Source organism: Haliaeetus leucocephalus, unplaced genomic scaffold, assembly GCF_000737465.1.
Source record: "Haliaeetus leucocephalus isolate CR32 unplaced genomic scaffold, Haliaeetus_leucocephalus-4.0 Scaffold273, whole genome shotgun sequence".
In the NCBI taxonomy this organism is placed as follows: Eukaryota; Metazoa; Chordata; class Aves; order Accipitriformes; family Accipitridae; genus Haliaeetus; species Haliaeetus leucocephalus.
In genome coordinates this window covers 5,862,554-5,875,611 of record NW_010972709.1, presented here as the reverse complement: position 1 = coordinate 5,875,611, position 13,058 = coordinate 5,862,554, and the positions used below count along the sequence as shown (strand labels likewise).

General features: G+C 42.5%; 1 protein-coding gene across 1 annotated transcript in view; it reads right to left on the bottom strand.

Moving 5' to 3' along the window:
• Positions 1-7,257: 7,257 nt before the first annotated feature.
• APCDD1L (adenomatosis polyposis coli down-regulated 1-like) overlaps positions 7,258-13,058 on the bottom strand; it is a 31,014-nt gene continuing 25,213 nt past the window's right edge. Inside the window, exons 2-3 of the mRNA XM_010569776.1 lie at positions 12,272-12,977; positions 7,258-9,798 (exon numbers count right to left, since the gene is read on the bottom strand). Coding sequence (XP_010568078.1) covers positions 9,034-9,798; positions 12,272-12,977 — 1,471 coding nt within the window. The 3' untranslated portion in view covers positions 7,258-9,033. The remainder of the gene's footprint in view (positions 9,799-12,271; positions 12,978-13,058) is intronic.

Here is a 13,058-nt window from a genome sequence, read left to right as displayed (position 1 = left end):
TCGCTGTCCTTGCAGGGTAAAGGGGGAGGATCAAAGCTTTAAACTGGTCTCTTGTCAGTATATGTTCCAGGCAAATTTTACACACGCTGTTAGCTACCGCGGTTGACTGTTGGCACAGGCAGCTCCCCAGATGAAGGGGAAAGCCAGCAGAATGTCTGTCCTCTTTCCAGTGCTCAGCAGTCACTTCTTAGTGATCTGTGACAACTTGGAACTTTAATTTGTGAGCAAAGTTGTTCCTGTTGCTTGCACTCCAGGATTATAAAGAGGTCCCAGAAAACACTCTCATGCTTTGCTAGATGCCTTACAAACGTGTGATCAAAGAGACCAACAGAGGACCTTAGTTAAGGATCTGTTGGTAACAACTGTAGCCTGCAGTTGGGGCTGACCCACACCATCAGTCCTAAACAAGACTGTTAAATTAACTGCTTATATTTTGGAACTTAACAAAATTCTGAGGTCCTTCCTAACCATTTCTGAAAACAGCCTGAATAGACAGTAGCACTGAATTGTCTGGGTAATGCTTTGTTTTTGCTGAGCTTAAAATAAAATGACTGATCAGTGGAATCCTTATTATCTGTCTGTTTGACCAGACCCTTCTTTCATACGCAGTAGAAAGAAATCTAAGGATGCTTTTTCTTGCAAGGTTCCTAAAAGGCCAGTCTGTAGATACATTGCAAAAATATATTGGATGGATGTTCTTAAGCCACCTGGATCTTTTGTAAGTTCTTCCTAACATGATGACACCAGACCAAGTGTTTTCATGAAGTATTCATAGAAAGTGAATTATTCTGGAGGGCATTGTATATCTTAGGTAGTTATGCATGAAACATAGAGTTTCTAAATAAGATTATTGTCTGGTGTCCTCAAACAACACCAGATACTAGAAAATTGTAATTGATACATGATAGTAGAAATCAAGTTATTACTTAATCTAATTATTGTCCTTACTGTTATTTTAAGATGCCCACTTGCATATCTATTTATTGTTAATTTTTGTAAGAGCCAGTAGAGGCTGCTTAGGTAGTCTTCATGTTGTGGAGCTTTACACTCCTGTCTGCACTCTTTGGGCAAATTTGGTATAAATAGATATCTAAAATGTCTTGAAGCCTAGTACTGGGAAATGAATGGAAATTGGTTTCTACTATTTTCATGTAGTTATCCACATCTTAAAGCAAATATTCCATGCATGAATGATCATAACTACTGCTCTGCATTGGCAGTTGTCAGCTGTGAATGCACAACTGAAACAATTGCATATGCGAGCTAGGCACACAGTTTCAAGTTACTGTTGAATAGCCTTAGGGATTGAAGAGCAAGATACTATGTGTGTCATGTTGAGAGGGATTGATGTACCATGACGTAATTTTCTAAAAATACAAGATTGTAATAGCTTGATGGTGGTATTTCATGTTACTTTTTTGTCCTGAAATGCTGTTAGTGGGCTGAAGTTGGAACCTCACTTTGCAAATCGCTAAGAGTTTCTTGTCACCAATAAACTATAAAGGGTTTCTATTCACTGCACATGTAAACTTGCAATTCTTGTTATAATCTTGATTTAGCAGTCAGCGTATTTACATAGTGGTGTGCACACAAAAAGGGATTGTTAATGTCTTGAGATACTTGATGTTGCAGTAGCCTAATGAAAGAAAACTATGTCATCCCTTTTCTTTAGAAAATATGTATGACACTTTGATCTCTTAATTGGAACACTTCCTTAATTCTCGGGCACAATAGTGACTTAACTGTACTATTCTAAGTTTTTGGAACTATACATCTCTTGCTCTACATGATGTCCTGAAATGCCATATCCTGAGTTCTGTTTTCTATATAAAGTAACTAAGAAAAAAACACAACCAAAATCCCTCTGTTTGAAATTAAAGAACATGTAAAACAAGCACTCTGAACTTTATGTTTGTTGTGGCTGTGTTACAGCTGCAATAGTACTTCACAGCAGCACTAGAGCAGCTTGGGGTTGGAGAGCTGCTTTTTCATTGTTTGAAAATGGGTTAGCATCCATTACTCAAATCCTCAAGTGAGCAAGTTGAGAAGGGACAGGTGGTGAGTGAATTTCAGTGTACATATTTGAGGGGTGGTGGTGGGTGTTGTTTTTTTGGGGGGGGGGGGAATGGGGTCAGAAACACTTAATATAAAAAGAAGAAAGTAACCTGTACAGGAATGAGAGTAGTTCAATACAGTATGTGGAAGTTACTATTCTTTGTCATCAGATACATGTCTACAAATCTAATCTACTAATTAGAAAATACTTGTATAAACCAATGTTTAGGCATTTTAGAAAGAAAAGCAACTACTGAGCAAGGCTGCTTGCTCATATAGTGAAACCTAGCAGTTCTCTAGCTATACTTCATTAAAAGATGATAATGGGATACAATGCTAGTGTAAATCATCAGTTACAGTTAGATAAATAGTGGGATTTATTGTTCAAGCAGGGCAATGCTGATCTTAATTGGACATAGAGGATTTCTTTATATTATGCTGACAGCTTCATGTATACTGAATCACTTTGTCTAATGGGCGTCAGTGCAAAAGTGACATTACTCATTGTGCTGTTACTAACTTTTATTTTGATTAGCTTCAGAGGACAAAGTAATTGTGTGTTTCTACTACTCAGATCTGCTTAACTATAAAATTTGCTTGTTTTATTAATGGGTTGGTTTTTTTTTACAGGATAAATGTAGATTATTTTTTAAAATAACACAAGTAAGAGCCAGCCAGAAATCTCTTGCATGTAATATTCCAATAAGCATGCACGTGCACACTTCCAAAATTACTACATACCTGTCATTTACTCTACTGTTTCCTGTGGCTTCATTTCCTTTTACGGAACTGTTTTCACATTTTTACTTCAAAAAGTAAAACTTTTCAAAACTTTACTAAACATCCGTGTAGATCTTTTTGCCTCTCAGTTCAGGCCTAAGTTTGTCTTGAAGCTTCTGCATGAGTGAAAAATACAAAAAGGAACACTGAGTCTATGAACACAGAAACAAGGCTGCTTTTCCTACAAGCAAACTTGAACTTTGGATCTTTCCTCCTATGATCTGTCATTAGAAAATGGCCTTTTCCAGATGGCAAAACAAAAGAAGTTAAGAAAACAAATGAATTAAGAAGAACTAATTGAAGCTGCATATTACAAGTTGACATTATACATCTGGCATTTCTGTTTATGTTTCTGCATCAGTACATTTCATTCTTATTTAATAAGTTCCTAATTTTGTGATTTTTTTTTCCAAGATTTTGAAGTGCCTTTAAAGAACAGAACAGCCTGTAGTAAAGTATTGTTCCCAGTTTAGCTGTACTTCATTTTTTTTAATAAAATCTTTTTCTTCCGTGGATAAACTCACAAGATTAGAAAAGCCTCTTGAACTCCCTCATGTTTGAGTTGGCAAAATTCCCACACACAATTATCCACACACAACTACTTTTAAAAGACCTTTATTAAGGCTGTACGAAGTCAAGCACTCAGAAGTTAGGAAATGGCAAAACCAAGTTTGTGCGCTGTTAGTTTGGCCACTTTCTGTGAGTATGTTGCAGTATCTGATCAAGCCTTCAGTACTGGGTCAAAAAGTGGGCTAAGGCTGCCTAGAAGTTGTCTAAAACTTCTAAACTTTGTGTGCCTGACCTTACATAATCTTAAGTTCTCTTAAGATATGTATAATTAGGTTTTTAAAAGTTGAACTTACACCTAATAGCTGATGCCATTTTTTAACCCACGTGTGTGTCAGGATTGAATCCTTTATGTTCTGCGTAGGGACACTCATTCTGGACCTAAGTATCTGATGTAGTGGTGAGTAACTCTTGAGCTGAAGCAGCAATTTTTGTTTTCATGTTTCACTAGGAGGCCACACAGAAGTGTGATTGGAGCCAGGAATATTTGCTTCAGTTCTGAGCCCAAAAGAATGTTTCTGTGAAGGCTGCAGACTCTCCTGCCCAATTTCTTTTCTGATCTTTTCTGCCTGAGCTGTCAAATCTCACTCCGTTCCCTCCCTCAGCCCTTTGATTGAATCCAAGTCATCCTTGTTCTCTCGCTGCTCCTTGGCAAAAAAACTGATGTCCAGCCAAGCATCTTTAAGTGGCTTTTCTTCTCTGCTGCCTATTTATTTTTCATCTCAGTCTCTTTCTTCCCATTGCTCTTCTAGTCTTGCTCTTCCCTGACTGCCTGGCCCTGACTTCTGGCCCACGGGAATGCTCTGTGGCTGCACCCGGGCTGCCTGGCAGAAGCACTCCCTTCACATAGATGTCTTAACTCTGGTCCCAGATGCCTTTTCCCATCCGAGGTAACGACTCACCTTTCTGCTTCCTCTTTGATCAAATTTGTTCCTTCTTCCTCTTCACTCTGTGTAGTTTGGAGCAATGAGTTGTCAACCATCTGTCTCCAGCTTTTTTCTGCTGTTTCAATGCAGCATATTTATTTTTAGTAAATAATAGGCTTTTATGTTCAGTGTGGATTGTTTATCAAATGAAGCACTAGCTCAATGCTGTTAATATATCCCAAAGTGTTTTAAAACTTTTTGTGTTTTGTTTCAGTTTAAGAATTGCTTGGAAATCTAGAATGCAAAATACATTCTGAGGTATTGTAAACAGGGGGGCATGAAGATGGCTAATTGGAAAAATAAGTTACTATTAATTAAGCTGTGAACAGGAGATCAAACCCATGACTATGTCGGTCAAACTCAGCTCATGCTTTAAATTTTTGTCCCTGCTAGAGAAACAGAAAATTGCAAAGGCAACTTGTCTGAGTAGCTTATGATACTAAAGAAGGTATGAAAGACTTTCATGCTTAGACTTGGTATAGGAAGCTAGTAAATGTATTCAGAGTGTTTGAAAATTATTTTATTTTTCTTTGCTTTTTTGAGTGGTTAAAAAATGATTAAACTTTTGCAAAGTATTCTGTAAGAAGTGAATGGGGAAGAGTTTTCTAAGACACATGTGCCTGTTACCATTGACTTTCAGCTGGTACTAACCTGCCAGTGCATGTTAGCTTGGTTTTCTTCACAGGTACAATAAAAAGGTATATATTTATTTTACAGTTGAAAGGAATCCAGTAGTCAGGACTGATGTTCATTGTCTAGGTCCTAGACCTGTTTTTTCTAATGCAGTGTTAGACATGAAACATGAATTTACTTCGTTTTGTCTTGTTCATGTCAGATAAAGATAAATGAATCGCAGAACTAGGAAGTTGGAATCCTGATTACTTTCAAGCTTGGCATACAGCCATGTGAAATGCTAATAAATGTAATTGGTGCTTCAAAAGGGCACAGCTGAGCAAATTTCTTATCAAATCTGGTAGCGAAGAAGAAATTAGATGGAAAACTGAATTAGAATTGGCAGTTTTTTAAGTGAAAGGTGTTAAATGGCCAAAAACCCAATAATTTTGCAATCGAGAAGAGGGACAACTTTGCCTAACCGCCCATCCTGTTTCAGTAATGAAATGAAGGGGAAAATTAGATGTAAAGTAATATAAAACAAATAAGAAAAAGGGAAGCAGACAGCAATCAACTCAAAATGAGAGTTACGAAGCGTAGAAAATTAATAAGGCAAGCAATAGCCAGAGGGGGCGGGGAAAAGTATGGGTTGGAGTGCTTGGAGAGGCTGATAAAAGAGCAGAAGTTCAGAGGAAATCTGTGTGGTAGGTAAGGACTATTACTAGATGCAGGTGGTAAAGCTGCTAGTGATGGTGTAAGAATTGGAAAGGTGATGTCACTCATTAGCAATGCTTAATATTAAAAATCACTATTTTTAAATCCAGTAGGTCTAGAAACCTTGTATCTGTATTTCTAAGGGAGATGCCTGGGGCAATCTCTGACCTGCTGATGAGAAGGATGGCAAACAGGACAGGACAGGACGGCCCAGGTGAAGTGCGTAGCTAGCTTGACACCCCCAGGGAAGGGATGAAAAAGGCGATGAGGGAGCACAATGTAAGTCATTTCATTCTGTCTTTTGTTTTTTAGTTTTCTTTGGGATTAGAGTGATGTGAGTGTATCTGGGCCCCTGCAAAGCTTGGTGTGTTCTGACAATCACACGTTTCAGAAGTGGTCGTTCAAAGAGAGGGGATACTCATAGAAGGGTTCTGCTGGGACCCCATATGATTCAGTGGTTCCAGATCACTGGTGAAAATAGATACAAAATCACTACTAAGAAAATGTTAACATGACAAAAATATCCATACCCAGGACCAGAGTGAGTAAGAGCTCCACATGTGTTCCCCGTGCAGTCCCAGGGTAAAAGACTAATGAATAAGAATGTGTTCTTGTTTTTAATTACTGTTAGCAGTAAGTGATTATACTTCTGTGTGTCTCAGCTGTGAGAGTTGGGAATTTTGGATGCAACTTGGATATTGACATTTTAAAAGAGAAGCTGAGTAATTACAATGGATGCAAAAAAAAGATTCAAAAATTACTGGTGGAGTGTGAAAATGCCTTAGAGAGGGCGAGAGACTAAACTCAGTTGGCTGAGTTTATCTACCAAAATTGAGAATGTCTTGATTACAGTGCATAGGTACCTTCACGGGGAGAAAATACTGACCACTGCAGCTCTTTGATCTTAAAAAGAGCAACACAATAAGAACCACTGCCTGGTAATCAAAGCCAGGCAAATTCAAATTGGAAAAAGGCACAAATTCTTAAGAGAGAATAACTGTAATTTAGGAATGTTTCTCCAAAAACTGTGAACAGAACAATAAAAGTTATGATATTTATGCAAATAGCTTTTTCATGGCTTTTTTTTGTCTTTCAGAAGTATACTTAAAAGGGGGAAACAGGGGATAAAGAGGCTCCCGATGAAGCTTTCCTAGGGAGGTTTAGTCAGCGTAGCCCATCCGTCGTGCAGAGTTGTGGAGCTGTGTCTAAACATCCAGTGCTGCTGGAGCCGAATGGTGGTTGACCTGCTATGGGGAGGTGGTGGGAGCTTTCTCAAGTGCTCGTTGCATACATTGCGCAAGTATGTGATGTTGTCTTGTAACTTTTTACATCATGTTAATCCCATCACCACCTTGAAAGGATCTGTGATCTTGGAGGAGTTTTTACACCATGCGATGTCTGAACACTTGCTAAGTTTAATATGTTTCCATACTATGTAAATGAAAAAGAAGTATCTGCACACAAATCTCATTCTTGGGTGTAAATGAAGAGCAGGAATTGCCTTCCCCCTCCTCCACCCACCCTCCAAAGACAGCAGAAGGCTGTTCCCTAATCTTGCCATGGACATCTTTGGGTCCTGCAGAAACATGTAGCTTTGCTGATTAAGAAAGTTCTGCCACGTGTATGGTTTACATGAGATGCAGCTGTGCTACCCCAGACTTGCCCTGATTCATAGCATCTCAACAGGGACATCCCAAAGGAAATGCCCCATTCTGCAAGATGCACTTGCAGTTCTTCAAACATTTGCCCATGGATCTCCACACAGTAGCAGGCAACAAAACACAACAACCTTTAGAAACAGGGAGGTATTTTGCCTGGTGAACTAACCCTGGAGAAGTCTCCTTCTCCACTGATTGTAGAGGGAACCAAAGGTGAGGTAGCCAAGCTTGGCCTTTTTGTGTATCATCTTAAAAGTGTAACGTTTATGTGCATAACTAATACTCGATCATGCCTGGAACATGCTGACAACGTTTATGTCACAATTGTATGCATTTAATAAGCATCTCATTTGAATTATTAGTTAATGTACAGATCCCCCAAAAGTATTTTTATGTTATAAAACCCATAATTTATCTAAGTACAAGCCGCAAGTTTGTAAATACAGCATTAAGAAGGTAGCTATTGCATAGCTGGTTTAACAAAATATCCTTTGTGAGTAAGATATATAGGCTTATTTGGAGAGGATTTAGCTACTGGGAGGAGGCCTTCTCCAAGTAAGTTATATGCTTCTTAGCTGCAGCAGGCAGGGAATATAATTTCTTAGTTTGTCCTTCTTGTCAGTAGAAATCAGTTTGACCTGACTGTGCTGTCTGAGTATCTCCGTAGCCCATTATTCACTAGAGGCAGATTTATAAAACATCTTTATAGGAATGAGGCGGGAAGTGACATTTTGATTGAAAGGAGAGCTGGATTAACAACTATATGCTAGAACACTTACTAAAAATGAGACAGTGAAAATACACAGCCTGAGAAGACTTTTAAGCGATCTTTCGCTTCGCTTGGTGCATGATGAGTGGGAGTCACGATTGCCTGGCAGTGCCTCTGTCTGCTGGACAAGGCGGGCAGCGACATGGGGCCATAGCTGATGCACCGAACGGCAGGCCAGTACTGCACTGGAAAAGCCAGAATAATGCAGCAAAGATGCAGTGCCTGCAGCTAGGTAGTGCTGAAGGTTGGAGCGGTTGTGCACAGAAGCGTTTTCCATTGACTGGATCTTCTTTTATGACCAGGGTCAGGCATAACAGTCTGTCGAGGTAACGCTCTCTGAGGGCTGCTTTTGGTACATACATAAGTGGAAAATTGTATGTTGCATCTTTGTGTGCGTACGTACACAGGAAAACTGCAGAAAATGTCTGTAAACTGAGAGAGGCCTGATTAACTGTGCCCTTATCAAGAACACTTGCTGACTGTTTATTGCTGACTGACTCTGCAGATCAAATTTGCAAGAACAGCAATAAGGAGTATGATGGGTGGGAACTTAACCTCAAAGAAACTCAGCAGCTGACACTTCGGATGTTTGAATTACATCTGAATCAAGCTCTTGATTAAATCTTAGCAATGTCAAAAGCTCAAAGCAGCAATTGTAATTGATGTCGCTTTTTTCCCCCCTCATATTGCTGAATTATCTATTGCAATGTGCAGCGCATCCATGTCACTACATTAAATTTGTACGCAAAGAGGGGAGATTAGGCAATAAAGCCACAGGACAAACACTATGTAGTCAGGCATATCTTCTTGGCTTCGTTCACTGTGGTTGGGTGTTTTTAAAAAGTGTTTCCAAATCTGAGTAAAACTGATTCCAGATGTGCTCATTTGAAGGATATAAAAATCACGCTAGCACAAAGACTATCTGAATTCTGTGCTGTACCTGAATAGATAACTAGTCCCATCTTAAAAACAGAAGTGCTATAAACAATAAAAAGGCCACAGGCAAAGATTTTAGTGCTTCGCTCCCATTAGCATCCTTTTTTCCCAAGTATTTTAGACTAACATAGTTAGAGAATTCCTCTGGTGCTCCAGCACACTGAATCAGAGGTGCCTGATACGATGTGGGTCGCTTGTCTGGACTGTCGGGACTGGATCCGTCCGTGGGCCTTTCGCCAACATACAGCAGGCTGCGGTCTTTCACGTCTTGCTCCGTTTTGAAAAGCTCATACTCCGTGTGGGGCAGCTTGATGCCCAAAGCCAAACATCCATTTGTGGGTGTTATATCCTGCTCCACCCCAGCACTCCAGGAGCTTGTCAGCCCACAGCTTCCAGGTTCTGAGGAGTTCAGCATCATCACCGTCACCTGGTCCATTGGCGTCACCCGAGCCTGGGTGACTTTAAAAGCCAGCTCTGTGCCACCTCTCACTTTAGAGGAGGGGATGCCTTGGGTGTAGTGCCCAGATGCGTAGATGGTGAAAGTCGGCTGTTTGCAGAGTGGGTCGGAATAGTGATAGTAGTAACCTTCCCAGGTGTGGTTGTTACCGTGGAATATGAAGTACCTGGTAAGGAAAAGCACCGCAGGTCGGACCTCGCAGTGGGTGCTCACCCAGCTGCCGCTGAGCTGCATCGGCAGCTGAGCTCTGACGGGTAGTATGGGTGGGTGGTGCTCATCAGCTCTGTATATAATCCCACAGGCCGGGCAAGGATGCACATGGTGCTGCAGAAGACAAAAAAGAAGGGTTTTGTAAACTGATAAGCAAAAAAAAACATTTCAGAATATTTAAAAAGCTCAAACTCCCCTCTTCCGCACCAGCGTGTTCAACTGCAATGAACTTGGCCCAAGACATCCAAGCAGATTAAGTGGGATAAAGCGCTGCCCTGGCTCTTTGCTATTCTGGTACGCTGGGAAGGACAGAGGTCTGTACCCTGAGGCTGCGCTCTGCCCTAGCAGGGAGGAGGACAGGGCAAGGGCAGAGCTCCTGTAAGGGCAGGGAACACTCCCTCAGGCCATCCAGGTTGTTTCCCCACAAGTTTTCCGCTGCAACCTGCTGTGCTTACCCAGGGGTAAGGATGAGGGTGCTGGGAGATGTCAGCTACAGCAGCGCATTTCTGCACCAATTCAGAAGAAACAGTGCGTTCTTTTCGGCAGTCGAAAAGGCTGCGAAACCTTACTGTGGGGAGGCTTCTGTGGCTGTACTACACCGTGCTGATGGCAGCCCCTCCAGGACAGCCAAAAGCACGGCACGTTCTGCTTCCCCCTCGCCCCATTCCTACCGCGGCCTCAGAGAGCCCCTGCCCGCGCTCCCGCGTCTGCGGCGGGGTTCGCGTGTCGCCGTCCGGGCGGTGGGTGAGGTGGGCTGGGAGGAAGGCAGCGGGTTTGCCAAGCAGCCAGAATGGGCACTGCACCAGAGACGGAAAAGAAAAGGACCTACTGCAAAACGAGGACCTGACCTGTGCTTCATGCGGAACTCTGAGTCAAACCAGTCCTGCAGCTGATCCAGTGCCAGGAGGTTTTTTGGTGTAGCTTGGAACTTTTTCTTATACTTCATATATCACAACTGATTTATTTTTAAATAACCAGGGTTTGAACGCTATATCGTTTTCTAGAACACAAGCTAATCTTTACTGAACTGTCATACGCAACAAGGTTAAATAGCTCAGTTAACTGTAGGGTGGGTAATTTACATGCAAGTTGATTGGAGTCTACTGTAATTTAGTCATTTTCAGCTTGCTTTACTGCTACTGTCACGTTAATGAGTGCTGACAGTACACAGTACATTATGGCTAAATAATCCCAGAAGTTGGCAAATATATATGCTCTCCTTAAACAGGAAATTCTTTGATAATGAAAGGTAATTTGGGGAGAATGGGTTTCTTTAAAACAGATATAAATTTAAGGGAAAAAGAGTGGTATTTTCATAAAGAGGGTTAAAAAATAATTCCTAACATAGCTGTGTAACTCACCAGCACAGGCAAATAGATGTTAGTTCAGAGAACATAAAAAAAAAAAAAGAAAAATCCTGTGTCCAATAAAATTATCACTACAGACATGGAGCCAAAAATCTTACTTGCTTAAACCAGTCGTGTGAAGTTATTTCTAATGTATGGCAGCTTCTAATTATCGCCAAGTGGTGACATCATGTGCTGGTCCATTGGAGAGCTGTTAGCTGATTAATTACAGTGCTATATTCAGAAAGTGAATTTCGGTATCTTTAGATTTGGTTTTAAGTTAACTTTTTAAAGTGTTTATGTTTACCATCTGGTTTTGCTCATATATATGGTTTTGGCCCAAGATAACAGAAGTTTAACCAATTTGAGAATGTTACTTTTGAGGGGGAGAGGGGTGTTGCTCTGTGTTTTTCAGAGTTCAGTTGGTGTAGTTTGGGATGTGGGGAAATGTTGCCCCAAAGCAATTTTTTTTTTTTCTGTTAATTCAGTTCTATCTGGTAAAGTTCAGAAAGGTTTATTTACCCTATCTCGCTGCTCAATCATTTCTGAATTGATTAGCTATGATTCGGATAGAAACGTGCTTTCCTGGAAATAAACTAACCTGCTGCAAAATAAAATATAAAATAAAATAAAAGGAAACCAAGTCTCCTACTCAGTTTTATTTATGTGAAAATGAAAGTTTGACTTCTGTGTAATAACATAATTGTATTCACGGCAGCTTCCTCTGCTAATGGCATTACACCAAAGACTAATGATTTAATGGCAGACGTTGCTTCCTCGCTCCTCTCTGAACCTAGAGGACATGACAAAGAGCGAAAGAGAGGGGAGGAAGACAAATGACAGAGCAGCCAGTCTCTAATGATGTGCAGCCCAAAGCTTTCGCTGACTTTGGTGGTGGAAACTAAGAAACTGCATTTCCTAGGAAAACACAGAGCTAAAGAAAAGCCATTAACTCCAGGCCCATGCCAGCGCAGGCTTGTTTCTGATACTGGTTTTGCTGAGCTTTCACCTGGCCCAGTCCCGCTCTCTCGGTAAGGGAGAGGGTGAGCCCCACATGCCGCGGAGCACCCAGGCAGCACCCTCGGAACCCACGCCTACAGCCCCACACCTCCTCATCTGCGTGTCCTTAGGACAGAAGGGGGCTAAGCGCAGGCAGGCGGTATTTTAACAGTAAGGAAATCGCGGGCGCTTGGCAAAGCCTGTGAATCAGCGAGGGGACCGCGTAAAGGCATCGTCCTTACCACGGCGCTCTGCATAGGTCGCTGATAACCGGTCGGTCGGTAGTGGAGCCTCTCCACCCACTCCGTGTGAATGTCCCCCAGGTACAGCTCCTCCACCAGCCGGCTCCCGCTCTGCTGTGGCTGCAGCAAGGGCTGGTAATGCTTCTCCACCCGCACCAGGCTGAGCTCGTGCATGGCGAAGCCCAAGGCGGCAGTGCAGTCGCGCTCGGTCTTGGCGCTCAGCAGTTCGTAGAGGGCTCCGGGAGCCCAGGTGCGCCCCGGGGGCAGGAATCCGCTGCAGCCCTCGCCGGAGGTCTGGTTGATCCAGGAGGCCACCTCCCGCATGGCCTTCTGGCTGTGGAAAACGATGCCGACCTTGTGGAGGTGGTAGTCGGCCTCGGTGGCCCCACGGGTGATCCAGGAGGCCTGGCGCAGCCGGAGCTTGCCCTTGATGACCAGCGAGTAGGAGGGGTCGCGGCAGGAGGGGTCCCAGTAGTAGAACTGGTAAGCCTTGAAGAGGCGGTTGGCGTAGAAGAGGTAGGATCGGGTGAGGAATTCGGGTCCCGGCCGCACCTCACACCTGGGGAGGAAGGCAGTCCTGAGCCGTCCGCAGCTGGGGGTCCACAGGGTGAAGTCCCTCCCCAGGGACCCCGGGGTGTGGGAGGAGAGGGGTGAGCACGGGTGGGAGCAGCATCGTGGGCAACAGCCTCCCACACCCGGTGGCCACCTGTGGGTGATTTTAAGATTTGGGCATCTGCTACCAAAATGTGACAGTGGCGGATAGAGGATCTCAATGTCCACGGAGGAG